The 26,146-nt window shown below is 41.7% G+C and overlaps 1 protein-coding gene across 2 annotated transcripts in view; it reads right to left on the minus strand.

Moving 5' to 3' along the window:
- Positions 1 to 12,674, minus strand: part of CMTM5 (CKLF like MARVEL transmembrane domain containing 5) — a 31,571-nt gene extending 18,897 nt beyond the window's left edge. For both annotated transcript variants that reach the window (XM_075277501.1, XM_075277493.1), the window contains exons 1-3: positions 12,147 to 12,674; positions 5,505 to 5,657; positions 2,806 to 2,904 (exon numbers count right to left, since the gene is read on the minus strand). In XM_075277501.1, the coding sequence (XP_075133602.1) occupies positions 2,806 to 2,904; positions 5,505 to 5,657; positions 12,147 to 12,242 (348 nt within the window). In that variant the 5' untranslated portion in view covers positions 12,243 to 12,674. The remainder of the gene's footprint in view (positions 1 to 2,805; positions 2,905 to 5,504; positions 5,658 to 12,146) is intronic.
- Positions 12,675 to 26,146: the final 13,472 nt, after the last annotated feature.

Genomic DNA, 26,146 nt, shown 5'->3' on the forward strand with positions numbered 1-26,146 from the left:
CACCCCTGCCCCCCCCCCCCCCAATTGTATGGAACCTAGAGGGCAATAATTGATGTCTTTATTCAAGTTAGAATTTTCAAGTATTGCAGCTAATGGCCCTCAGTTCTTAGTGCATAAGGATGGCAGTCTGTTAACCCATTTTACGTTTCAATCGCTTTTCCACAGTTGCCTGTTGGCAGTCGGAGCCCCTCCCAGGGAGTTTGAGACATACTCTTTCCTTTTTGAGGTGGCTAAAGAAACAGTATATGCTTGGCTTCCAGATATCAAAGCCATGAGACTAGATAGTTGGCAGTCAGCCTGTTTTGCTAGATATATTAGGCCTGAATTGTGAATGTGAGGTAATATCTTTTAATTTAGGTTCCCCTGCAGTGATTTTGTCTGACTCCTTAGACACTGATACATATTCTGGGTGGCCCAGAGGGCAGAACATTGGCTTCGGGGTGGTTGATATGTTCTAGCATGGCATTCGGGGGCTGATGTGGTCCCAGGTCCTTCCTGAGGTAGTGGACATTAGCCATGGCTCCCATGGACTGGTTTTACTGGTAATCCATGCAGGAGGTAATGATCTGTGTCTCCTTTCAGTGGACCTTCCTACTCTAATGTTCTCAGAGTTGGAGAGGATTCCCAATTTCTTTCCTGAGATAGTTTTAGTCTGGTTCCAAGGGTGGTGTTGTAAGAGGCTAATGACACTGGGGTGGTGGAGAGAGCCCGCCACACTGTTAGTTTCCATTTATCCCACTTTGTATGTTCCAGATGTAGAGTGGTGGTTCGGCATCTTCGGTTGAAAGGTGACAACAATGGCCTTAGGCTGAGGCCCCAGGTTGTGGAAACATGGCGTTTTTGTTGCAGATTATGCTGCATTTTTTTAAGCTGAAGCCAAGAATGAAAAAGAATGGCAAATATATAGGAAGTACTTTTAATTCTACCTTCTGCTCCGTCCACTCGTGGCTTTGGCTCAAAAACCACAAAAAAAATCTACAACAAAAAAGCTGCACTTCCACAACATGGGACGTCAGCCATATGTGGCATAGATAAACTCTTATCTGGTCTCCAGCATGGTATTGAGCTGGTGCTTTTCTTGTTGGATGGAGGATGGGGTGCCATGTAGGCCTATCCAGAGCTCTTAGCGGAAGTGAGAGCAACAGAAGTTGGAGCTGGGAAGGCAAACTTGTTAACTGGTCGTCCGGCTGGGCATATCAATTCCTGGCATAATGTTGTTAATCATTGGGTCTTATATAGTATGTTGTTTGAATATATTTAAAAGGTTAAATGAAATAAAAGCTGTGACCGACATCCACCCAACTAGAATGGTATGTGAGTTGTTATCTACCTCAGGTACCATTGTACAGGTACTGTATTTTGTTCTTATGCCTTTCCAGCCAGCAGTCATAATTGGATCACAAGTCTACTAGTAAAAAACATTATATGCATAATCGTCCTTCACAACGCATACGTGCAAAGAGACTCAGATGATAAAATATAATATTTGTACTTGGCTTGCATGTATATATCAAAAACAATAGATGACCCAGCAGTCTGCCTGTATACAATGGAATCATGTTACATGCTTCCACACCTAGTACAATAGTCTCTAGCCCCATATTTTAACAAGTGGTGCAGTGATAAGCAATGTAAGCAAAGACTGAATGTTAAAAACAGATTTAATTCAAGAACATTCCCTTAACCCCTTCAACATGAGGAAGTGTGGCCTCATTACGACACTGCACTATGTTGATATGCACATAGTTGAAAATGTTAAAATGATCAGTTTATGGATACCTGCCTATACAAGAATCTATTTTGCCCATCCTATTATAATATACAACTAAAGGAAAGGGGATTCATCAAATCCATTATGCAACTTTAGTGGCGTAAAATAGTCACAAATAGGCTGTGCCTCAACACAAATTAGGTGCTTCCCCCAGTGCCCTTGCGCATAAACACATATCTACAGCAACCCCGAGGCGGCAGTAAATTCTAACATCATTTGTGCCACTTTTATGGCATAAATGATAACGAATATGGTGCAGGTGATAGCCCCACTAATGCCCCAGCACTGCCCACTTTTGGGAAAGTGACGAGGTTGGTGGATAAATACTATTTACAACTATTTTAGTCGCAAACAGATTTGATAAATTACAGGGTCATATTTCACATAAGGCACAGTAGGCACATATCTAAGGGCAACTTTACTTGAAGGTCGCAGACCACTCCTGTTGATCAGAGAAATTCATCTGAAATGTTTGGGGTTTCACCACCTATGAACCATTATTATACTTTGGGGTCTCTGTAGAAGAGAAGAGGCCGGAAGACAGGCGCCAGAGCCAGGAGAGGTAACACTGTATATTATCTTTATTCACCTTCCCTGGCCTTCGGTATACTATACTTTGGGGTTTGAAGAGACTCTATAGTATAATAGCCGTTTTGGTTAGGACATGTGTGGTCCGAACAAAACCGCTGGTCAAACTTCACTCAATGAATCTCGCGAGATTTGTCCAACACATACTCTCAATGCCGCCTGGTGCTTCACCGCTCAACCCACTAGGAATTTTCCCAGTGTTATACATTGCCAATCCGCCCCTAAGTATATGTGCCTCCTTTCAACATGAATGACCTATAATAATTCCATATACTTTTTGTTGGAGAAGAAAGTTAATAAGAAAATAAGTGCAATGGAATTAAGTGTTGATTGTATTTTTTCTGACGCGCTTAAAAGGAGTGTCTATATCGATTATGTTATATAACAAACCCCACTAATTATATTGTATTACAAGGAAAGTAATTGGGCTGTATCCAAATACTTACAGCTGCTGTAATTGCACCTCCATCTCCTGCACTCCGTGCAGCAGCCACAATTGAGACTACCAAAAAAATTACTGCAGCAGAGACGCAGCGTAAGAAATCCTACAAGTAACAGAAGTCAGTGTTAGTACTAATGGAGACATTTTACTCTATTACTTTGCAGACCATGCAATAACTCTTAATTATTATGTAATTTACAGGGTACATTATATCAATACATATAGGACAAATAAATATAAAAAAAAACAAAAAACTTGAGTGTCTTCAGTAGTTGATACCTTTTTTAATGGCTAACTAATAATGATGACAGATTACAACGTTTCGAAGCTCTGGGCTTCTTCTTCAGGTGTATCTCTTGGGTGCGATATATCCAATATAAATTGGGTGCGATATAACTGAAGAAGGAGCCCAGAGCTTCGAAACGTTGTAATCTGTCATCATTATGAGTTAGCCATTAAAAAAGGTATCATCTACTGAAGACTCTCAAATTTATTTTTTATATTTCCTACCCACTGGCTAACACTGTACAAAAACAAACGTTCTCCTTATAGGACAAAGTAATTAGCTATAAGGATATATCACACATAGACAAGAATACTTAATTAACCAGGGTTTGCTAATGTAAATTATTACCCACACTTTCACATCAGTATTAATATACATGTCCAACTCATTGAATACGCCATCAATTTAAAAAGGACAAAGATAATGGCTGACAAATACTAATATTCAGGCTCTGACTAGGTAGTCTTAAAATGTACCAAATTTGTTACAGTGATTCATGCTGGATGATAAATTGGGTGCATGTGTAGACTTTCTAGTCTAGTCATTGTTGTATCTTAGAGGGATTTTCCAGGCAATTTTTTTAAAGCCTGTTAGTTTTATTAATGGGTTAATAAGTGCTTCCATATACCTGTAGTAGTGTTTTGAGTGATTTCTGGGTTTCTCTGGGAGCGCCTGGTATCTCCTGCATTTGATTACATGGTGTAGCTTCCTACTGCCTTAGCTGATGCAATGCATTATGGTAGTTGTAGGCTCTCACATAGCTTCCTCTCACTCCTCCCCCCCAACACCCCCTCCCTGTCTCCCTAGCTATTCCTCCCACTGCTAGCCCTTCCCAATTCACTCAGCCTACCCCCCGTACCCTATTATACTTTACCTGTCTTTTTCCTATCAAGGGTTCTTTCTGTGGGGAATGGCATCTCCTCTATTGTGACTGCCAGCCCACAGCAGTCCCGACACTGTGCTGTCGCCTTCAATACATCTCAATTGCACAGGCTTCCAGCTTGCACAATAGAGATGGAGTGTTGGCTTCAGCGCTAAGCCAGGACTCTGGCTCTTTTGCGCACGTGCAGGTTGACATCAAAGAAGGAGGAGCCGTTCCTTACAGAAGAAAGCCTAAACAGGAAGAAGATAGGTAAGTATGATGGAGTGGATGGGGAAGGAGTAGTAGTGATGATCCGTTTCCGGAAACGGGGAAACAGATCATCACCGGATAATTAGAAAATGTCCTTATGGCAGGGGTGAACCTACCCCTTTTGCCGCCCGAGGCGAACTACAGAAAGCGCCCCCCCAGGAGGAGGGGGCGGAGCGAAGGGGCGTGGCTGAGGGAAGGGGGCATGTCGGCGTGAAGGGGGCGGGGCTTTGCGCCGTTCGCAGGCAGAGAGCAGGCACGGAGATGACCTGCTCTCTTCCTGAGCGTGAGGGGAAGCTGCTGGAGCAGCGCTGCTCCAGTGGCCTCCCCAAACCACCGCTCGGTGCTAAGCCAGTCTAGGACAGCTTGTCCTGGACTGGCTTAGGTAATCAAAAATGCCGCCCTCCCTGTGGTCCTGACATAGCGCCGCCTGAAACGCTCGCTTCAGGTCGCCTCATGGGAGATGCGGCGCTGCCTTATGGCAGTCGCATGAACGCCCCAGGGATATGGGTAAATATACATTTTTGATCAGTAATGTAATTTAGAAAGTACGCAGAGGGGTGTTTAAATTAGTGTAGGGATTTATATTTATCCTTGACAACCCCTTTAATCAACACCCTCTTTTCATCTAAGCATTGTTGCCCTGCCAGGCTAGTTGAAAAATGGCCTCGAATTACATGAGACTAAGAAGAAGCTACTTTGGGCCACATAGCAGGAGCCACCATAGTAAATTCCCTACAGTGTTTATTTTAAGGAATCTTCATCTAGGATTCCAAAGTTTCAGTAATTGATGAGAATCACTGAAAGCATACTGAAGGAGAATAACTGTATTAAAATTTGTGTGAGATTTTTTTGGGTACATGCAACGAGTTTCGGCACAACTTTGGCACCTTTGTATGTATCACAAATTATTCTACTATATATACTACATTTCCATGGATATCCTTTTAATGACCGGCACTCATTACTGAAGCATTGACATCCTGAATGAGGATTGTTCTCCCTGTCCAAGACGATGGCAGGATTAATCCCTCCAGGCAGCCTAAAGCAGCAAAGTCCAACTTTTACTACCTACAATAGGTAAGTGCACACATATGTGAAATTGCCTTTGGATGAGATCAACTACATCCTACTATATTATTATCCTACTACACTAGGTACTGTGCTTGTATTTTTTTTATATGTTTCACTTTTTCAATGTGTACTTTCCAACCGCTACAAGAGTCTATAATGACATTTACACTATGTGGTGTGGCAGCATAAATAGTTTTTCTTATATTCTACATACCGTGCAGGGCCAGTTGAGAGCAGCGAGGCGTAGATGATAGTTACTTGAGAAAATGATGAGGAAGATAAGAGTGATGATAAGCTCAATCAGAGGAGCTGCCAAATAGGAAGATATGGAGGCAGCAAAACAGATAAATATCACAAAGCAGAGGACCTATGGAGAGAAAAATATTTTCAAGAAAATGAAGATCATGTTGCACATGACATTAGAAGTAGGAGCAGTGGTCAAGCAGTGAGTCAACACTCCACTTATTTTTTCCTGACTAAGGGGTAGAACACAGAAACGCGTCAGCAAGCGGGTTTTAACCACTCTTGTATGTTTTTCCTACTGCCACTTCTTTTGTCATTTTTTTTTGTATCTTTATCCTAACAATGCTGGACTAAAATTACATTTTGTGGAATTCGGATGCAGTGCAGACTATTTCACTGTTTCTTCATGCTAACGATCGCTCCATAAGTCCAGAGGAGTTTAGTCGTGCACCCCGAAGGTCCGGATATTTCTACATGGCAGCTCCTGAACCCCCCCCCCCCCCCCCCCGAGTACAATGATAGTGTTTGTGCCGGCTGCGGTGTCACTTACCAATCCCCGCCCTGCCAAGATCAGTAAGCAAATGGGGCCCGTCATCACGCCACCTACACTGCATTGCAGATGTCTTACTGCCAGGTGAAGAGGAGGCGGCAGCGGGCGCAGCGGTGAGGTCGGTAAGTAAAATAACTTTTTTTTTTTGTTTTATAATAGGCTGCTACCTGTTGGAGTATCCCCAACAGGTAGCAGCCTATTTACCTACCTCCCTGGGCTCAGGCCGCGATCCCACTACCGCTATTATTATACTCGGGGGTCTTTTCAGGGGAGGTGAGAGAACATAATAAACAGTGTTACTCACCTCTCCGGGATCCGATGTTAATCCTAGCAGGCTTTGGGCCTGTATGGTAATGTCCCAGGCGTCACATGCTCTGGGATATTACCATATAGGCCCAAAGCCTGTGCTAGCAGAACCATATAGGCCCAAAGCCTGTGCTAGTAGTAATAGCCTGTTACTGCTAGCACAGGTTTTGGGCCTGTATGGTACTGCTAGAACAGGCTTTGGGCCTATATGGTATTATCCCAGACCTCGTGACGTCTGGGACATTATCATACAGGCCCAAAACCTGCTAGGATTAATATCGGATCCCGGAGAGGTGAGTAACACTGTTTATTATGTTCCCTCACCTCCCCTGGGGCTCCGATTATTATACTCTGGGGTATGAAAAGACCCCCATGTATAATAATAGTTCATGTGTGTGCAACTGTGAGGCCTAATAGTTGGGTGGGCAACTGTGGGGCATAATAGAGCTTGAAGGGTCTACTGTGGCCCCTGTAACCTCTGTTATGCCCCACAGCGGCCCCCCTGCAACCTCTATTGTGCCCCACAGTCTATTGTGCCACTGTGGGGCATAATATAGGTTGCAGGGGCCGTTGTGAGATATATATATATATATATATATATATATATATATATATATATATATATAGGGTTTGGGTGCGTGGAGAAGTGAGGAGTCAAAGATGTCTGTGTTGCAAACTTTACAGAGTCAAGTCACAGCTGGAAGAAGTGGTCATGGCGGTCCAAAAGGAAGAGATGGGAAATGTGGGAAATCGTCTCCTGTGAGTATTACTGCACAAAATATTACTGCATTATATTTATTGTAATGTTACCACTAGCACCCCCAAACCCTCCGCTCCCTGAGGCGGACAATCAAAAGATGAACACCCTCTTGCCGCCCCGGGCTCAATACCAGGGATGGGAGGGGAGGCGTCTTTTGATCGTCTGCCTCAGGCAGCAGAGAGGCTAGGTTCGCCACTGAGTGTGATGAGCGAAAGGCATTCTTCATTGAATGCCAGGAACAGCACAGTACTATGAATGCAGTGACTGTATCTGGCATTGCAGATGAATTCACTTGAATGGGACTGAGCAGCAGCAAGGCCATTTGACCTATAAGCGTGACATCACTGGGTCAAAGAGGATATTGCTGACATCTCTGACCCTTTATTGTTTTGTAAATCACACCTCTATGGGATCCAAACAGTCAAGAAAAGTTAGAAACATTTCCTTTACTACATAGATGTACTTTTGATTTCCTATACCGTTCCCCACCATTAGCATGTAAATGGATGAGATGACTAAAGGCTGCTTTTCACAACTAGCTATAATCTGTCAATTAGGCCCAAATAACAGGATGTAACCATACTACAGTGATTGAATTACAGGGCAACACTTAACACTATATTGGGAACTTACACTTTTAGACCAGGATCAGACACTGCAAACACTCGGCAGCATGTTCCTCTTCAAGCCACTTTGGCAAAAACTCCCTGAAATGATTTTTGTGGCAGCTAACCTGCTGGATTCTCTGCAGGTCCCTCAGAGCTTTCAAGCTTTGCATTGCTACTGTAGATCGCAGCAGGTTAACCAACATTTAATTCATTGTGTGCTTACTGTCTGTAGGGCCCGCTCGTATGCTGATTTCTCCTTTTAAACACTTAAAGCATATTTGCAAGATCACTAGAAAATGTCCTATAGATGGGTTGCTCCCCCAAACCTCCCCCATTTATTAGTATTATTACTACATTGAGTGGTTTGCAAAAGTATTCATACTCCTTGAACTTTTTCGCATTTTGTCACCTTACAACCACAAACTTAAATGTAATTTATTAAGATAAAAAAGTAATAGATCAACACAAAGTAACAGGTAATTGTGAAGTGGAATGAAAATGATACATGGGTTTCAGAATTAATTAAAAAAAAAAAAAAAAAACTCAAAAGTGTGATGTGAAAAAGTATTCAGCCCTCCTGTATCAATACTTTGTAAAATCACCTTTTGCTGCAATTACAACTTTAAGTTTTTTGGGCTTTGTCTCTACCAACTTGCACATTTAGAGACTGAGATTTTTGCTAATTCTTCTTTGCAAAATAGCTCAAACTCATCCAGATTGGATGGAGAGCGTCTGTGAACAGTAATTTTCATGTCTTGCCACAGATGCTCAATGGGATTTAGGTCTGAACTGTGACTGGGCCATTCTAACACCTGACTATTCTTTGATGTAAACCATTCCACTGTAGCCCTAGCTGTATGTTTAGGGTAATTGTCTTGTTGAAAGTTGAATCTCCTTCCCAGTCTGAAGTCTTTTGCAGTCTCCAACAGGTTTTCTTCTAGGATTGCCCTGTATTTAGCTCCATTCATCTTCCCATCCACTCTGACCAGCTTCCCTGTCCCTGCTGAAGAAAAGCCTCCCCACACAATGATGCTGCCACCACCATATGTCACAGTGGGGATGGTGTGTTCAGGGTGATGAGCAGTGTTACTTTTCCACCATATGTTGTCCTTTGGTCTCATCTGACCAGAGCACGTTCTTCCACATGTTTGCTGTGTCCCCTGTATGACTTATGGGAAACTGCAAATGTCACTTCTTATCTTTTTCTTTCAATAATGGCTTTCTTCTTGCCACTCTTCCATAAAGACTAGATTTGTGGAGTGCACAACTTATAGTTGTCCTGTGGACAGATTCTCCCACTCGAGCTTTGGATTTCTGCAGATCCTCTAGCGTGACCATTGGGCTCTTGGATGCTTTCCTTGCTCAATCTGTCAGTTTAGGTCTACAGCCATGACTTGGAAGGTTAGCAGTTGTAGGATACTTTTTCCATTTTTGGATGATGGATTGAACAGTGGGATACTCCAAGCTTGGAATATGTTTTTAGAACCTAACCCTGCTTTAAATTTCCCCATAACTTCATATCTGGCCTGTCTGGTGAGTTCCTTGAGCTTCATGATGTTGTTTATTCACTAGTGTTCTCTAACAAACCATTGAGGCCTTCACAGAACAGGTGTATTTATACTGAGACTAAATTACACACAGCTGGATCCTATTAACTAATTATCTGACTTTGAAGGCAATTGTGCACACGGGATTTTACTTAGGGCTATCAGAGTACAGGGGGCTGAATACTTTGCACATCACACTTTTCAGATTATTAGATTCAAATTTTGAAAACCATGTATCATTTTCATTCCACTTCACAATTATCTGCTGCTTTGTGTTGGTCTGTCACTTAAAACCTCAATAAAATACATTTACGTTGGTGTTTGTAAGGTGACAAAATGTAAAAAAGTTCAAGGGGTAAAACTTTTGTAAGCCACTGTATATAGCGCAAACATATACATATATATACATATATTTATTGTGAGAAAGTAACCGGCAGAGTGCTGGAGTCTAGATATATTAGCCCCAGGTGTCTGACATATGGGTGGTCCAGGGTGGATCTGGAGTAGGCCTCAGCCCAGGTGTAGATCCGCACCACTGCTTCTACCAAGCTAACTTCCGAGCTATACACTCACCGGCCACTTTGTTAGGTACACCATGCTAGTAATGGGTTGGACCCCCTTTTGCCTTCAGAACTGCCTCAATTCTTCGTGGCATATATTCAACAAGGTGCTGGAAGCATTCCTCAGAGATTTTGGTCCATATTGACATGATGGCATCACACAGTTGCCGCAGATTTGTCGGCTGCACATCCATGATGCGAATCTCCCATTCCACCACATCCCAAAGATGCTCTATTGGATTGAGATCTGGTGACTGTGGAGGCCATTGGAGTACAGTGAACTCATTGTCATGTTCAAGAAACCAGTCTGAGATGATTCCAGCTTTATGACATGGCGCATTATCCTGCTGAAAGTAGCCATCAGATGTTGGGTACATTGTGGTCATAAAGGGATGGACATGGTCAGCAACAATACTGAGGTAGGCTTTGGCGTTGCAACGATGCTCAATTGGTACCAAGGGGCCCAAAGAGTGCCAAGAAAATATTCCCCACACCATGACACCACCACCACCAGCCTGAACCGTTGATACAAGGCAGGATGGATCCATGCTTTCAGGTTGTTGATGCCAAATTCCGACCCTACCATCCGAATGTCGCAGCAGAAATCGAGACTCATCAGACCAGGCAACGTTTTTCCAATCTTCAATTGTCCAATTTCGATGAGCTTGTGCAAATTGTAGCCTCAGTTTCCTGTTCTTAGCTGAAAGGAGTGGCACCCGGTGTGGTCTTCTGCTGCTGTAGCCCATCTGCCTCAAAGTTCGACGTACTGTGCCTTCAGAGATGCTCTTCTGGCTACCTTGGTTGTAACGGGTGGCTATTTGAGTCACTGTTGCCTTTCTATCAGCTCGAACCAGTCTGGCCATTCTCCTCTGACCTCTGGCATCAACAACGCATTTCCGCCCACAGAACTGCCGCTCACTGGATGTTTTTTCTTTTTCGGACCATTCTCTGTAAACCCTAGAGATGGTTGTGCGTGAAAATCCCAGTAGATCAGCAGTTTCTGAAATACTCAGACCAGCCCTTCTGGCACCAACAACCATGCCACGTTCAAAGGCACTCAAATCACCTTTCTTGCCCATACTGATGCTCGGTTTGAACTGCAGGAGATTGTCTTGACCATGTCTACATGCCTAAATGCACTGAGTTGCCGCCATGTGATTGGCTGATTAGAAATTAAGTGTTAACGAGCAGTTGGACAGGTGTACCTAATAAAGTGGCCGGTGAGTGTATATACTATATATATATATATAGTACAGACCAAAAGTTAGGACACACCTTCTCATTCAAAGAGTTTTCTGTACCTCTTGAAGCTCATCAAGAGAATGCCAAGAGTGTGCAAAGCAGGAATCAAAGCAAAATCTGTTTTTAGTTTTGACAATTGGTCAACTGCACAAGCAGATAATAGTGATCTATTAATATCTGATATTTGTCACTCAGAACGCAAGCCTTGCAGTTGCAATAAAAAAGAATTGTGTCTCTATGTGATTGAAGATTAACACAAAGGTTGTGCAGTAACTTGAGGATATCCCGAGTATTCTGAGATTCCCTTTTATGTACAGTCACCGGACTGTTAACTGCTCTATGAGGGTATGCAGACGCATATTTCACTATAAACATTCAATAAGGCCCTTACCATGGCAGTAGTGAGCTCTGGAGAGGACTGTCACTTGAGATATAGCAGGGAAATGATTGTTCACATTCACTTCTTATATGTAAATCTGTGTGCTTACAAGTTGTACAGTAGGACTAAGTTATTACAGCTAGTACTAAGTTTTACACAATTTTTACATTACGTATATCTGGACCTAAATATTTAATTATAATGTAAAAAGTTATGTTGTTATAACTCAGATAGATAGATAGATAGATAGATAGATAGATAGATAGATAGATGATATAAGGAGACAGATGAATGGACTGAAAGAGAGATCATAAAAGAATAGATCGAACATAACGTATATAACAGATAGATGACTAAATGGATAAAGTAGACAAATAGTTATGATATGGAGATGTATAAGATAAAAAGATGAATGAACTGACGGAAAGATGATAAATATTAGATAGATTTAGTAAAGAGATATATAGATACAATAAAGAGACACATGGACTATAGAGAGGTGATAAATAAGTAGATGATAGATACTATAGGTAACAGACAGAGAGATTAGATTGTGATAGATAGATAGATAGATAGATAGATAGATAGATAGATAGATAGATAGATAGATAGAGGGAGACAGATAGATACTGTACCACACTGTTTAAGTCCCATTGCTTACCAGCTCTGCTAGTAGAATCCGTCCTTTCAGTGACTTGAGAAATTCTTTATCCAGAGAAAAGCCATTGGAGCTGTCGGCACCTTCCTGTCCACTCATCCCCAGGCAGGGGCCACAGCAAAAGTACAGAAAGGTGAGAGGAATAGGGAGAAGAAAATATAAAGATGTAAGTGTGAGAGTTTTAGTTTGTTCTGTAAGCTTTAGGATTTAGTAGCTGGTGTGGGGCGGGATGGACACTTATTAATAAGGAGAGTAGTGCAAATTTAGGAGGGTACAAAACCTTAAAGACATAGAATGTGTATTGTTTATGAGTAGCCGGCCGGCAGGATTACTAAGAAGTAGTATGTGATACGGAGACCAGATGGGTGAATAAATGAGAAGGTTATATGTTAGGAAATGCAATAAATTGAATTAACTGAAGCAGAGAGGCTGGAGATAGGGAAAGTGACGCTTCTTCCTGAGTATCTCCTGATGTGAGCATGGATGGCGAGGAGAAAACCCTGTCTGAAGTGAAGTTGCAAATGATCCAGATTTGTGTTACAGGAAGAGGGGGAGGGAAAGGGACTCAGGGAGGAAAAAGAAGGAAAGAGACTGACACAAACAGCAAAGGGGTTTTTTGTGAGCGAAACAGTCAGGGGTTATTTACACTCCGGGAAAGACATTACATGAGAAATTTTGGTGTCTATAAGGGTGTAGGAAATGGTTACTGTAAGGGTCAAATACAACAATAAAATAATGAAAGTATTTCACTTATAATAGATCATTATGACTATTATTTTAATCTAGCAGAGCTGAGTCAGAGCTGGAGCTAGACTTTCTTGTACCCGGGGCGAAGGGTAAATATGCCTATCACTGTATTTAAGTACTCTGACTAAGAAAAAGTGGCTTATTGGCGCCCCCTCTGGCACTCAGCACATGGGGCATATGCCCCTGTTGCCCACTTTCCCCAGCCACATCCATCAACATGGGGATAACTGAAAGCTTCTGGGATCCAATGCAAAATCTGTTAGCAGGGCTCATGCGCCATTTATAATACTGCATCATTTATAATACTGGTATCTTCATATGTGCGAGGAACATGTGATCTTCATTGTGTACTATGTCACCATCACAGAATATATTCAATACCTGGCCTCCAGTAAGGCCCCCAGTCTACTTTCTACATTCCTGATCTTTACAATGAATGATCAGATGACAAACTAATGCAAACTAGTGCAAGAAACAAGGTTTCTCCTGCCGTCTTTTTGCTTCAATTACATCTATAGGGAAACCACCGGCATTTCTGTAGATATACAGTCCTATGAAAAAGTTTGGGCACCCCTATTAATCTTAATCATTTTTTGTTCTAAATATTTTGGTGTTTGCAACAGCCATTTCAGTTTGATATATCTAATAACTGATGGACACAGTAATATTTCAGGATTGAAATGAGGTTTATTGTACTAACAGAAAATGTGCAATATGCATTAAACCAACATTTGACCGGTGCAAAAGTATGGGCACCTCAACAGAAAAGTGACATTAATATTTAGTAGATCCTCCTTTTGCAAAGATAACAGCCTCTAGTCGCCTCCTGTAGCTTTTAATCAGTTCCTGGATCCTGGATGAAGGTATTTTGGACCATTCCTCTTTACAAAACAATTCAAGTTCAGTTAAGTTTGATGGTCGCCGAGCATGGACAGCCCGCTTCAGATCATCCCACAGATGTTCAATGATATTCAGGTCTGGGGACTGGGATGGCCATTCCAGAACATTGTAATTGTTCCTCTGCATGAATGCCTGAGTCGATTTGGAGCAGTGTTTTGGATCATTGTCTTGCTGAAATATCCATCCCCGGCGTAACTTCAACTTCGTCACTGATTCTTGAACATTATTCTGAAGAATCTGCTGATACTGAGTGGAATCCATGCGACCCTCAACTTTAACAAGATTCCCGATGCCGGCATTGGCCACACAGCCCCAAAGCATGATGGAACCTCCACCAAATTTTACAGTGGGTAGCATGTGTTTTTCTTGTAATGCTGTTTTTTTTGGACGCCATGCATAATGCCTTTTTGTATGACCAAACAACTCAATCTTTGTTTCATCAGTCCACAGGAACTTCTTCCAAAATGAAGCTGGCTTGTCCAAATGTGCTTCTGCATACCTCAGGCGACTCTGTTTGTGGTGTGCTTGCAGAAACGGCTTCTTTCTCATCACTCTCCCATACAGCTTCTCCTTGTACAAAGTGCGCTGTATTTTTGACCGATGCACAGTGACACCATCTGCAGCAAGAGGATGCAGTGGTCTGTGGATTGTCCTTGACTGTTCTCACCATTCTTCTTCTCTGCCTTTCTGATATTTTTCTTGGCCTGCTACTTCTGGACTTAACAAGAACTGTCCCTGTGGTCTTCCATTTCCTTACTATGTTCCTCACAGTGGAAACTGACAAGTTAAATCTCTGAGACAACTTTTTGTATCCTTCCCCTGAACAACTATGTTGGACAATCTTTGTTTTCAGATCATTTGAGAGTTGTTTTGAGTAGCCCATGATGCCACTCTTCAGAGGAGATTCAAATAGGAGAACAACTTGCAATTGGCCACCTTAAATACCTTTTCTCATGATTGGATACACCTGGCTATGAAATTCAAAGCTCAGTGAGGTTACAAAACCAATTTTGTGCTTCAGTAAGTCAGTAAAAAGTAGTTAGGAGTATTCAAATCAATAAAATGACAAGGGTGCCCATACTTTTGCACCAGTAAAATTTTGGTTTAATGCATATTGCGCATTTTCTGTTAGTACAATAAACCTCATTTCAATCCTGAAATATTACTGTGTCCATCAGTTATTAGATATATCAAACTGAAATGGCTGCTGCAAACACCAAAATATTTAGAACTAAAAATGATTAAGATTAATAGGGGTGCCCAAACTTTTTCATAGGACTGTAATTGACATACTGTGTTTTCCAAAAATGCAACAGTTTTGGATATCACAGCATGTCCATTGTGTGTATTTTATCAATATAGTGGGTATGGGATTCTGTAAAATCCCATTGACTTTGCTCTGACTGTAAAACACTGCGAATTTTTCTGCGGTGTTTCCGCTATAGGCAAACTGCGGCGTTTACACTACGTGTGGACCCCAACCTTAAACAGAAACACTTGCTCATGAGAAAGTTTTGCAAATATTGTTTCATTACAACTATATTGTTTAAATGAGTAAAATCCTAGTTTTCTGAAAAAAGTGACAGTGTTTTGTTTAGCCTGCACAAACACTACAACAACATCACATGGTACACGATTACATGTAGGGCGAGTTATGCAGCCAAAAACTGTGCTGTCAGGATCAGAGCATGATGACCGCAGCTGAAATCTCTTTCACTTTTCATAGCTGCATGGAGAACTGCCTTTTTCTGCAGTGTGGTGACACTGGGGGGAATTTATTATCCCATCTGTGCCAGTGTGCTGGCATAAGTGGGTGATATTGTGGCGCACATTTGTGCAAGGCCCTTTCTTTCACTCACCACTTTACACAAATGGTGGAGCGCAGCAGAGAGCAGAGCGGGTCACTAAGGGATGCCTCGAACCAACATACGAGGAGGGACCCAAAAGTTTCCAGAAAAGTTGTTTTTGAAGCGTGTATTTAATTTTTTGTACAAAATTCCTTCAATCTCCTTCAAAGTGCTCTCCTTTAGCGGCAATACACTTGTCAAATCTCATCTGCCATTGTTCGAAACATTTTTTAAACTCATCTACTTTGATGTGAGCAAGTGCCTCCGTCGTTTTCCTCTTCACCTCCTCCACGTCGGCGAAACGCTTCCCCTTGAGGTTCCTCTTCATTCGTGAGAATAAAAAAAAAGTCACTGGGAGCCATATGGGGTGAATAGGGTGGGTGGGGCAAGACAGCCATGTCGTTTCTTGCCATGAAAGTGGTCACCAACATGGCGGTGTGGGCTGGGGCATTGTCGTGGTGGAAAAACCAATCACCACACTGCCACATTTCGGGCCTTTTTTGCCACACACTGTTGCACAACCTCTTGAGAAACCCCAAGTAGAAAACCTGGTTGATGGTCTGACCTGTTGGAAAGAATTCTGAGTGCACAATACCTTTTGCATCGAAAAAACAAATGACCATTGTCTTCACATTGGACTTCACTTGACAAGCAACGGCTGGACAAAACAGCTCTTGCAAGAAAATTCACTGCGTGTAGACAAAACCTTCCGCATCAATGCCGCTTGGCGCACTGACTGAGAAGGCGTAGTTGAACAAATAACTAGCTGCAGAATCGCCTACTACGAAAACTGTGCGCGCAGCAGCCTCATTCTGGAAACTTTTGGGTCACCCTCGTACATATTATAACTCATGCCACTGTTTCAAGTTGTGGGAAAACTTTTTTTGTTGCAGATTTTAGGAAGCCTTCACATGGAGTTTATGCTCCGCTCATTCTGAACGTAAACTCGTTCAGAGTGAGCGGCGTAAAAAACAGATCCCATTGACTTGAATGGGTACCAGCATATGCGTGCTCCCCATTTAAATCAATGGAAGGCTTTTTTACCTATTGCTTTCAATGTGATACGTGCATATCACATTAAAAGCAATAGGTAAAAAAGCCTCCCATTGATTACAATGGGTAGCGCGCGTATGCCGGTACCCATTCAAGTCAATGAGATCTGTTTTTTACGCTGCTCACTCTGAACGAGTTTACGTTCAGAATGAGCGGAGTGTAAACTCCGTGTGAAGGCTCCCTGACTGAGTTTTTTTGAGCCAAAGTCAAGAGTGGCTTGAAAAAGAATGTGAAATATAAAGGAAGCATAGTTACATAGTTATATAGTAGCATAGTAGATGAGGTTGAATGAAGACATCAGTCCATCAAATCCAACCTATAATCTTACAGTACCCTACAGTGTTGATTCAGAGATTTAGATATTTCCCCTCCATTAAATTCACTCCTGGCTTTGGCTAAAAAAAAAAAAAGCAGCAAAATCTTCAACAAAAATGTAGGTTTTCCACAATGTAGAGCCTAAGGGGGCATTCACACGGAGTAACGCCGGGCGTGTATCACAGCCGTACACGCCGGCGTTACAGCAGACTGCCGAACACTTCCCATTCACTTCAATGGGAACGCTCATAAACGCCGCTGTTACGAGCGCTCCCATTGAAGTGAATGGGAAGTGTTCGGCAGTCTGCCGTAACGCCGGCGTGTACGGCTGTGATACACGCCCGGTGTTACTCCGTGTGAATGCCCCCTTACAGAAAATCTACGCTAGTTTCTAACTGGAGTAGACTTCCATTCTAATGCATATGCCTGACATATTAAGAGGCTGGAGGCCCTTGATAAATCAGGTGTGCCTTGCACTTGTTGAAACACCAGTCTTAATAAATCTGTCCCACTATGGATGTGATAATGATAAAACCACAATGACAGTAAATAGGTGCAGTTGAAATGGATCAGTGTTTTACTTAGGGCTCGTTCACATCTGCGCCCGTACTCTGTTCTGCAGGTTTCCGTTTCCTGCACAAAACAGGGGCAGGAGACGGAAACCTGCCAGCATGTTTCAATCCCATTATTTGAATGGGCTTAAAAAGTCTCCGGCCGAATGCGCCGGTGAGCGTTTTATGCACTCCGCAGCTAAACAGTTTTTCTTAAACCGGACACAGAGTACTCTGCAGTACTCTGTGTCCAGTTAAAAAAAACTGGTTTCGCTGCGGAGTGCATAAAATGCTCACCGGCGCTCACCACTGGACTCGGCATGACAGGTTTCCGTCTTCTGCATGCAGAAGACGGAAACCTGAAAACGAAGTTCAGGCGCTGGTGTGAACCCAGAGTTGCATCTAAGTGTAAATACCGCTAGCTGAGGAGTGAATGTGACTATGGCCATACTCTGACACTAACTAAGCGACCATAACAAATGAAAGCGTTTCTAGTTATTGTCATTGAAAACCATACCACTTCCATGAAGACTGTTTTCATTGACTTTACAGGTGTAACCTCTGCCTTAACGTCATCTTATTGGATGACTAAACAATGCTAAAGAAAGTGACAGCTGGAAAGTGTCATTAGGTCTAATGGGTATGGCTATTGTTATTAATGTATATTATCACAGATTTATATAATGTAAGTAGTATAGCTATTGTGGCAGTGGAATTACTCATTTGATAGCTTCATCTAATATGTTTCCTGGGCATTATTTCCGCCCAGACTACAATCTTCCAGTACTACTTCACAATAAACTACCCTCAACATTGGTGAACTGGTTACTATGACTAGCAGCTTCTTTGAAAGGAAGACAGTTTCTAGAACTTCTATTGGAGACACAATCTCTTCTAAGCAATTTGCTCAGGAGTCTGAATTACACCGAAACCATCATCCAGGAACCCCTGAGGTCAAGGGATCAAATAACAAGGTTATAAGTCTATCTGCCCATCCCAGCTGATCCTTGCACACGTAGTGACAGATGCAGACCTCCAGAATTGGAAACATAGGCATTTTCTTCAGATGCCATGCCACAGTCATTGCCTCATAGCTATCACAACCACAATCCCCCATAAATTCTTTGTTGGTGGTTCCTGCTGATTCCAGTAATAGAATAAATATGGGACAATCTGGCTGTCAAGGACTGGATTTTAAACTGACCAATTTATTGTTTTGCTGGGAAAACAGGTTTATGACGTTGTGAGACAGTGCTGGAATTTTTGAGACAGGCTAATGCCTGAACTACGCTGACTATGCACATTCCGTATTTATGAACTAATTCACATTTTAGTTTAAAGGGATTGTCTATGTAAGACACATATGGATGTAATAGACAGAAGTCTCTCGCTTGAGACACATATCTATTACACACATCAGCATGTTTACGTCTCTGAAATTTCCCCACTGTGGGATTATTTTATTTTATATCAGACATAAGAAACAACTCAGACACTGGTGAGTGATTATTAGAATAACTTTACACACTACATATCTTTATAGTTTCTTATATAAGAACGGAGACTCTCATTTTCTGCATTCCGAAAGCACAGAACAAATAAGATTCAAATAAGTGAATAAATACTAAATGGAAGATTCCAAGTAGATATGTATGTTCATGAGAGATGAGTGAACCTCTAAAAATTCATTTTGTTTCAGGTTTGGGTGGCTCGGGTCTCAGATTTGTTTGGGGTTGAACAAGTGCAGTACAGATCACAACTTAAATTGACTTAAACATGGTGTATAACACTGTCAGGGCTCCTAGGAACCCATCTATCCAATATCTAGCTCTCTAAAGCAAACACAGCCAAAGTTATGTCAAAGTGAAGTAATATGTATGTCTATGGAAAAACGGATGGTAAGCAGTGGATACAAACTCCTGATTTAACCATACAGTGCATTGACACTCACTTTTATGCATTATAACATTTAAAATGATAAAAACAAATGACCCTTCTTTTGAGGAAAGGTGGAAAGGTGCTTGCCTATGGTTTTTAGACACACATATTGCTAAAAGCAAAGGTTTTGTAGAAAAATTAGCCTGCTTTGATGGCTTGTAAATGCTACAGAATTGTTATTTGGGAGACAAATTTGCAGCTATTTGCCTAGTTGAAAAGGGGTAAAGAATTGTTGGGTTTTTTTTTTTTCTAAAAAAAAAAAAGCCTCCAAATATGATTCTTTTATGGGATCAGTTATGAAATACACCGACGGATAGTACGGGTTGACACTGTTGTACCCTCAGACTGCAGGACAGCTTGAACTTGTTTGGATGTTAGTCGAGGTTTATCCACCATCCACACAATCGTGCGTTGAAATCTCTCGTCAATTTTTCTTTTCCATCCACATCTAGGGAGGTTAGCCACAGTGCCATGGGCTTTAAACTTCTTGATGACACTGCGCACGGTAGACACAGGAACATTCAGGTCTTTGGAGATGGACTTGTAGCCTTGAGATTGCTCATGCTTCCTCACAATTTTGCTTCTCAAGTCCTCAGACAGTTCTTTGGTCTTCTTTCTTTTCTCCATGCTCAATGTGGTATACACAAGGACACAGGACAGAGGTTGAGTCAACTTTAATCCATTTCAACTGGCTTCAAATGTGATTTAGTTATTGCCACCACCTGTTAGGTGCCTCAGGTAAGTAACAGGTGCTGTTAATTACACAAATTAGAGAAGCATCACATGATTTTTCAAACAGTGCCAATACTTTTGACCACCCCCTTTTTCATGTTCATGTTTATATCCAATTTGGCTTTTTGACAATTTTTTTGTGGTTTTCCATTGAAGACAAATTAAATGAAGATAATAATACCAAAGAATTTGTGATTGCAATCATTTTCTGGAAGAAAATGAGTATTATCTGACAGAATTGCAGGGGTGCCAATACATTTGGCCAACACTGTAGTATAATGTGATGGACCAGGCCAAAGGCCATGCCTGGCTGAGTAGTGGCAGCTGTAGCACTATGAGTAGCAGTACTGCATGGAATGATATGATGGACCAGAACGCAGGATTTGGCAGTATGGCAGCTGTTTAGGAATAGCAGACAGCATCAGCAGTAAATTTTATGGAACATAATGAGAGAACACCAAGACGTATAGGGACTGACTATAGAGGAGGAGAATGAGAGTAGTGGTACTCGGTTGTTTTCCTCCTCTTCTGGTGGATCTAGGGGACTATACTACAGCTACTATTGGAAAGGGGTGTTTAGAGGTGTTTGTTAACTGGGGGCCTGGTGGGGTGGTGCTTGCCACTCCCATGCCCCCTTTGTTGCTGGATATAGGTGGTAGTCCACCATGGGTTACAACTCTCAGCCCTCCTTCTGCTCCCCCCTCTTACCAGCCCCCCATCAGTGTGTTGTCCCACCTTCCCTCCCCTTTTATTGGTTGGAGTAGTGCAATGGTGCCATGGTGCCTTTGCGGTGCCTTTTGCTTGTTCCCTGTTTTATCACATACTGCTTAATTATAATAATGATTGGCAACAATGTGTGCATGTGTTATATATATATATATATATATATATATATATATATATATATATACACTATTTCAAGGAAAATAGGTAAGCTCTAAAAGGATGACCTGGTCAGTGATTATTAGACTAGAACTACATCAATCAGTTTGTTTTTTTCTGCCATTACAATGGTGATGTGTTGTATGTATATTGGGTAACTAAGAAAATCCTCTAACAAACAGGGATTTTTTTTCAGATTAGCAGGCTGCATCACATTGAGCAATAAAAAAAACACTTATATAACACAGATTTTTTTTTAGATTAGCAAAACTGTATATTGAATGAGCAACAAAAAGAAAGTTTATGAAATGGATATTTTTTCAGATTAGAAGGCTTCGGGGGCCACACGGTGGCTCAGTGGTTAGCACTGCAGCCTTGCAGCGCTGGGGTCCTGGTGTTCAAATCCCACAAAGGGCAAAAAAACATCTGCAAGGAGTTTGTATGTTCTCCCCGTGTTTACATGGATTTCCATCCCATATTCCAAAAAGACATACTGATAGGGAAAAATGTACATTGAGAGCCCTATGTGGGGCTCACAAATTACATTAAAAAAAAAGAAGGCATCGTCACACTGTTTATTGGTTAGCACAACCCCTCCTTAAATAATAGAATTTTTTTCAGATTAGCGCAGACTACAAGACTGCATATTGGGTAAACAAAAAAACACTTAAGAAACTAATATCTTTCAGATTAGCTGGCTCTGTCATACTGTTTATTGGGTGAGCACAAAACAACCCTTAAATATTGAAAGATTTTTTTTTCAGATTAGCGCAGGTTGTTAGATTGTATATTGGTTGAGCAATAAAAAAAAACACTTAAGAAACAAATATTTTCTCAGATTAGCATGTTCTGTAACACTGTTTATTGGGTGAGCACAAAAAAACTTTACATGACAGAGATTTTTATTTCAGTTAAGTGCAAACAGATACAGTGTTTTGCTGTTAAAACAGCAGTTTGTCTGTATTTATTGAAAAAAAATTAAACTATTGCCCCAAAAAAAACCCTCAAGAAAAGATTTTTCACTACTAGGACTGACTGTTGGTAAAAGCTATGTTTAAACACTCTGTAGACAGATGAAACTGCTCTACTGCACGACAGACTAAGAATCATTTAAATTATTGCCAATGAAAGGGTTAACTGTCCTCTGTCTTACTCCAGGCTGCTGCAGTCAGGCTCGCAACAGCACAGATATTCTCCCTCGATCCTATCGATGACTTCTATCCCTAATCTGCCTGTAATTGATTAAATCTGACTAAACTGTCAAATTCATAAAATTCTCTAGCTCTATTAAAATTTTCAGGTTTTGCAGCACTCTGTGCTTTCTTTGTCATGCAGTGAGATGAATGACAGATCCATCCTTACATCCACAATCACTGAAATGTGTCATGCTTAAGCCAACAGCCCAATGTAAGGTGTCCATCTACCACTGGCTATTGGCTGAGACTCTGCCAGAAGGTTACAGTGACTCACAAGACACATGTCTCTTTTGTATTTTTCCTGCGCAATACATGTGTGGTAGTCATTTTAGTTCATCTGAGGCAAACTGCCATTTCTTCAGTTTTGTAAAAACCCAAACATTTGGAGACAGTTCAGATCAGTAGAAAGGAGTTTCTTTTTACAAAGTGTGAGCATATTTTACAAACCTGCACATAAGGGAACCAGGAATAACAGGAATATCAACATAAGAAAATAGTGGGAGGACCATACAATTCAATTTATGTCAGTCTAATCCTACACAGTACACACCCTGCCAAACAATGGTAACATCTCTTACTAGTTATACTAGTCACATAGAAAAAAAAAACATCCAGAAGGACAGTGTTTATTAAGTTTGTCTCAATGTCAATGGTATTAAGATACAGTGTTGGCCAAAAGTATTGGCACCCCTGCAATTCTGTCAGATAATACTCAGTTTCTTCCAGAAAATGATTGCAATCACAAATTCTTTGGTATTATTATCTTCATTTAAGTTGCTTGCAATGAAAAAACACAAAAGAGAATGAAAAAAAAAGTCAAATAATTGATCATTTTACACAAAACTCCAAAAATGGGCCGGACAAAAGTATTGGCACCCTCAGCCTAATACTTGGTAGCACAACCTTTAGACAAAATAACTGCTAACAACCGCTTCCGGTAACCATCAATGAGTCTCTTACAATGCTCTGATGGAATTTTAGACCATTCTTCTTTGGCAAACTGCTCCAGGTCCCTGAGACGTGAAGGGGGCCTTCTCCAAACTGCCATTTTGAGATCTCTCCACAGGTGTTCTATGGGATTCAGGTCTGGACTCATTGCTGGTCACTTTAGAAGTCTCCAGTGCTTTCTCTCAAACCATTTTCTAGTGCTTTTTGAACTGTGTTTTGGGTCATTGTCCTGCTGGAAGACCCATGACCTCTGAGGGAGACCCAGCTTTCTCACACTGGGCCCTACATTATGCTGCCAAATTTATTGGTAGTCTTCAGACTTCATAATGCCATGCACACGATCAAGCAGTCCAGTGCCAGACTCAGCAAAGCACCCCCACAACATCAGGGAACCTCTGCCATGTTTGACTGTAGGGACCGTGTTCTTTTCTTTGAAGGCCTCTTTTTTTCCCCTGTAAACTCTATGTTGATGCCTTTTCCCAAAAAGTTCTACTTTTGTCTCATCTGACCAAAGAACATTCTTCCAAAACGTTTTCGGCTTTCTCAGGTACGTTTTGGCAAACTCCAGCCTGGCTTTTTTATGTCTCTGGGTAAGAAGTGGGGTCTTCCTGGGTATCCTACCATACAGTCCCTTTTCATTCAGACGCAGACGGACACTGTTGTACCCTCGGACTGCAGGGCAGCTTGAACTTGTTTGGATGTTAGTCGAGGTTCTTTATCCACCATCCGCACAATCTTGCGTTGAAATCTCTTGTAAATTTTTCTTTTCCGTCCACATCTAGGGAGGTTAGCCACAGTGCCATGGGCTTTAACCCCTTCCCGACATGCGCCGTAATAGTACGGCGCGTGTCGGGTCTGTAACTATGGCGACCGCCCGGGAGCCGGGCGGCCATCATAGCCGCCGGGTGTCTACTGCTTTAAGCAGTAGACAACCGGCTCTAATGCCTCCGATCGGTCCCCGGACCGATCGGAGGCATTAACCCCTCCGGCGCTGCTGTCAAAGGCGCCGGAGGCGCCATTTTCCCGGCGGCGCATGGGCGCCGCCATTTTGGCAGGGATCGCCGGCTCCTGGAGCATGCTCCAGGGCCGACGTCACGTTGCCATGACAGCCGGGAGCCTTGTTAAAGGCTCCCAGCCGGTCTGCAAATTCTCTCTTTTGCAGGCTGGTGTATACAGCCTGCAAAAGAGATGATGATTTTTTGCAATGCATTGCAATGCATTAGCAATGTAATGCATTGCATTAGTGATCAGACCCCCTGGGTTTCAACACCCCTAGGGGGTCTAATAAATGCAAAAAAAAAAAAAAAAAAAAAAAAAAAGTAAAAAAAAATATTAAAAAATATAAAAAGTATTAAAAGTTCAAATCACCCCCCTTTCCCTAGAACAAATATAAAAGTAGTTAAAAACTGTGAAACATATACATGTTAGGTATCCCCGCATCCGAAATCGCCCGCTCTACAAATCTATAAAAATATTTTTCCTGTTCGGTAAACGCCGTAGCAGGAAAAATAGTCAAAAGTGCCAAACCGCCGTTTTTTCACTGTTTTAATTCTGATAATAATTTGAATAAAAAGTGATCAAAGCAATAACATTTCCCGAAAATGGTAGAACTAAAAAGTACACCCGGCCCCGCAAAAAAAATTCCCTATACATCCCCGTACACCTATGTATAAAAAAGTTACGGCCGTCGGAATATGGCGACTTTTAGAAAAAAAAATTTTTAACACCGTTTTGGAATTTTTTTTAGGGGTCAAAATGTAAATAAAACCATATAAATTTGGTATCCCTGGAACCGTACCAAAACACAGAATACAGGGGACATGTCATTTTGGCTGCACAGTGAACGCCGTAAAACCAAAGCCTGTAAGAAAGTCGCAGAAATGCATTTTTTCTTCAAATCCACCCCATTCTGAATTTTTTTCCTGCTTCCCAGTACATTATATAGAATAATTAATGGTGGCATCATGAAGAAAAAATTGTCCCGCAAAAATTAAGACCTCATATGGCTCTGGGAGCGGAGAAATAAAAAAGTTATGGGGTTTAGAAGGAGGGGAGTCAAAAACGAAAAACGAAAATCAAAAAATGCCATCGGCGGGAAGGGGTTAAACTTCTTGATGATACTACGCACGGTAGACACAGGAAATCTAAATTTGGTGAAATCTGCCACAAATCTAATGACTGTGGATGTCATACACATAAGATTAACAGCAGATGCCACAATGAGAAGCTGGATCTGCTAATGATCTGCAGATAAATATCTCATGAGTATAGACAGTTTTACAGCCCAAACAAAGTGAGTTGGATTTTATTTCCATATTTGTAGAAAACAAATACTGCAGAAAATGCAGCATGTTCATTTCACCTGCAGAAACCCTGTGCATTGCCTGCATTGACTTCTATGGAGTTTGGGAAGAATATGTAAATTTGACTTCCATGATGTAATTAGGATGTCAGTGCCTCAAGTATGCACACCAATAGAGGGCGCTGACTGAGAATGTGCAAGTCTGTCTTCCATGATGTAATTAGGAAGACAGTGTCTCAGTCAAACAATCCTATAGAGGGCGCTCCCTTTAACATCATGCCGACCTTCTCAGAGGCCTTTGTTTGCAATGATGTTGGGATGTTGGGATTCTACCAGATACAGTCTTCTCAGCCAAGGACAGCAGTTTCGATGTATTTGCATCTCATCAGCTTGCCGTAGAGAGGACTGATCTGGCAGAGGTGAGAGGCTTAGACAGGGTTGAGGGGATATCTTCACTCCATAAGAAGAGAACCACCATTAAGGTGTGTGGAGTCTTATTAAGCCATGAGCGCTCCACTGTGCAAAGGAACATGGGAAGAATATGCAAATCTGGCTTCCATGATGTAATTAGGAAGCCAGTGCCTCAAGTATG

The sequence above is a fragment of the Leptodactylus fuscus genome, chromosome 1 (genome assembly GCF_031893055.1).
Source record: "Leptodactylus fuscus isolate aLepFus1 chromosome 1, aLepFus1.hap2, whole genome shotgun sequence".
Taxonomy (NCBI): domain Eukaryota; kingdom Metazoa; phylum Chordata; class Amphibia; order Anura; family Leptodactylidae; genus Leptodactylus; species Leptodactylus fuscus.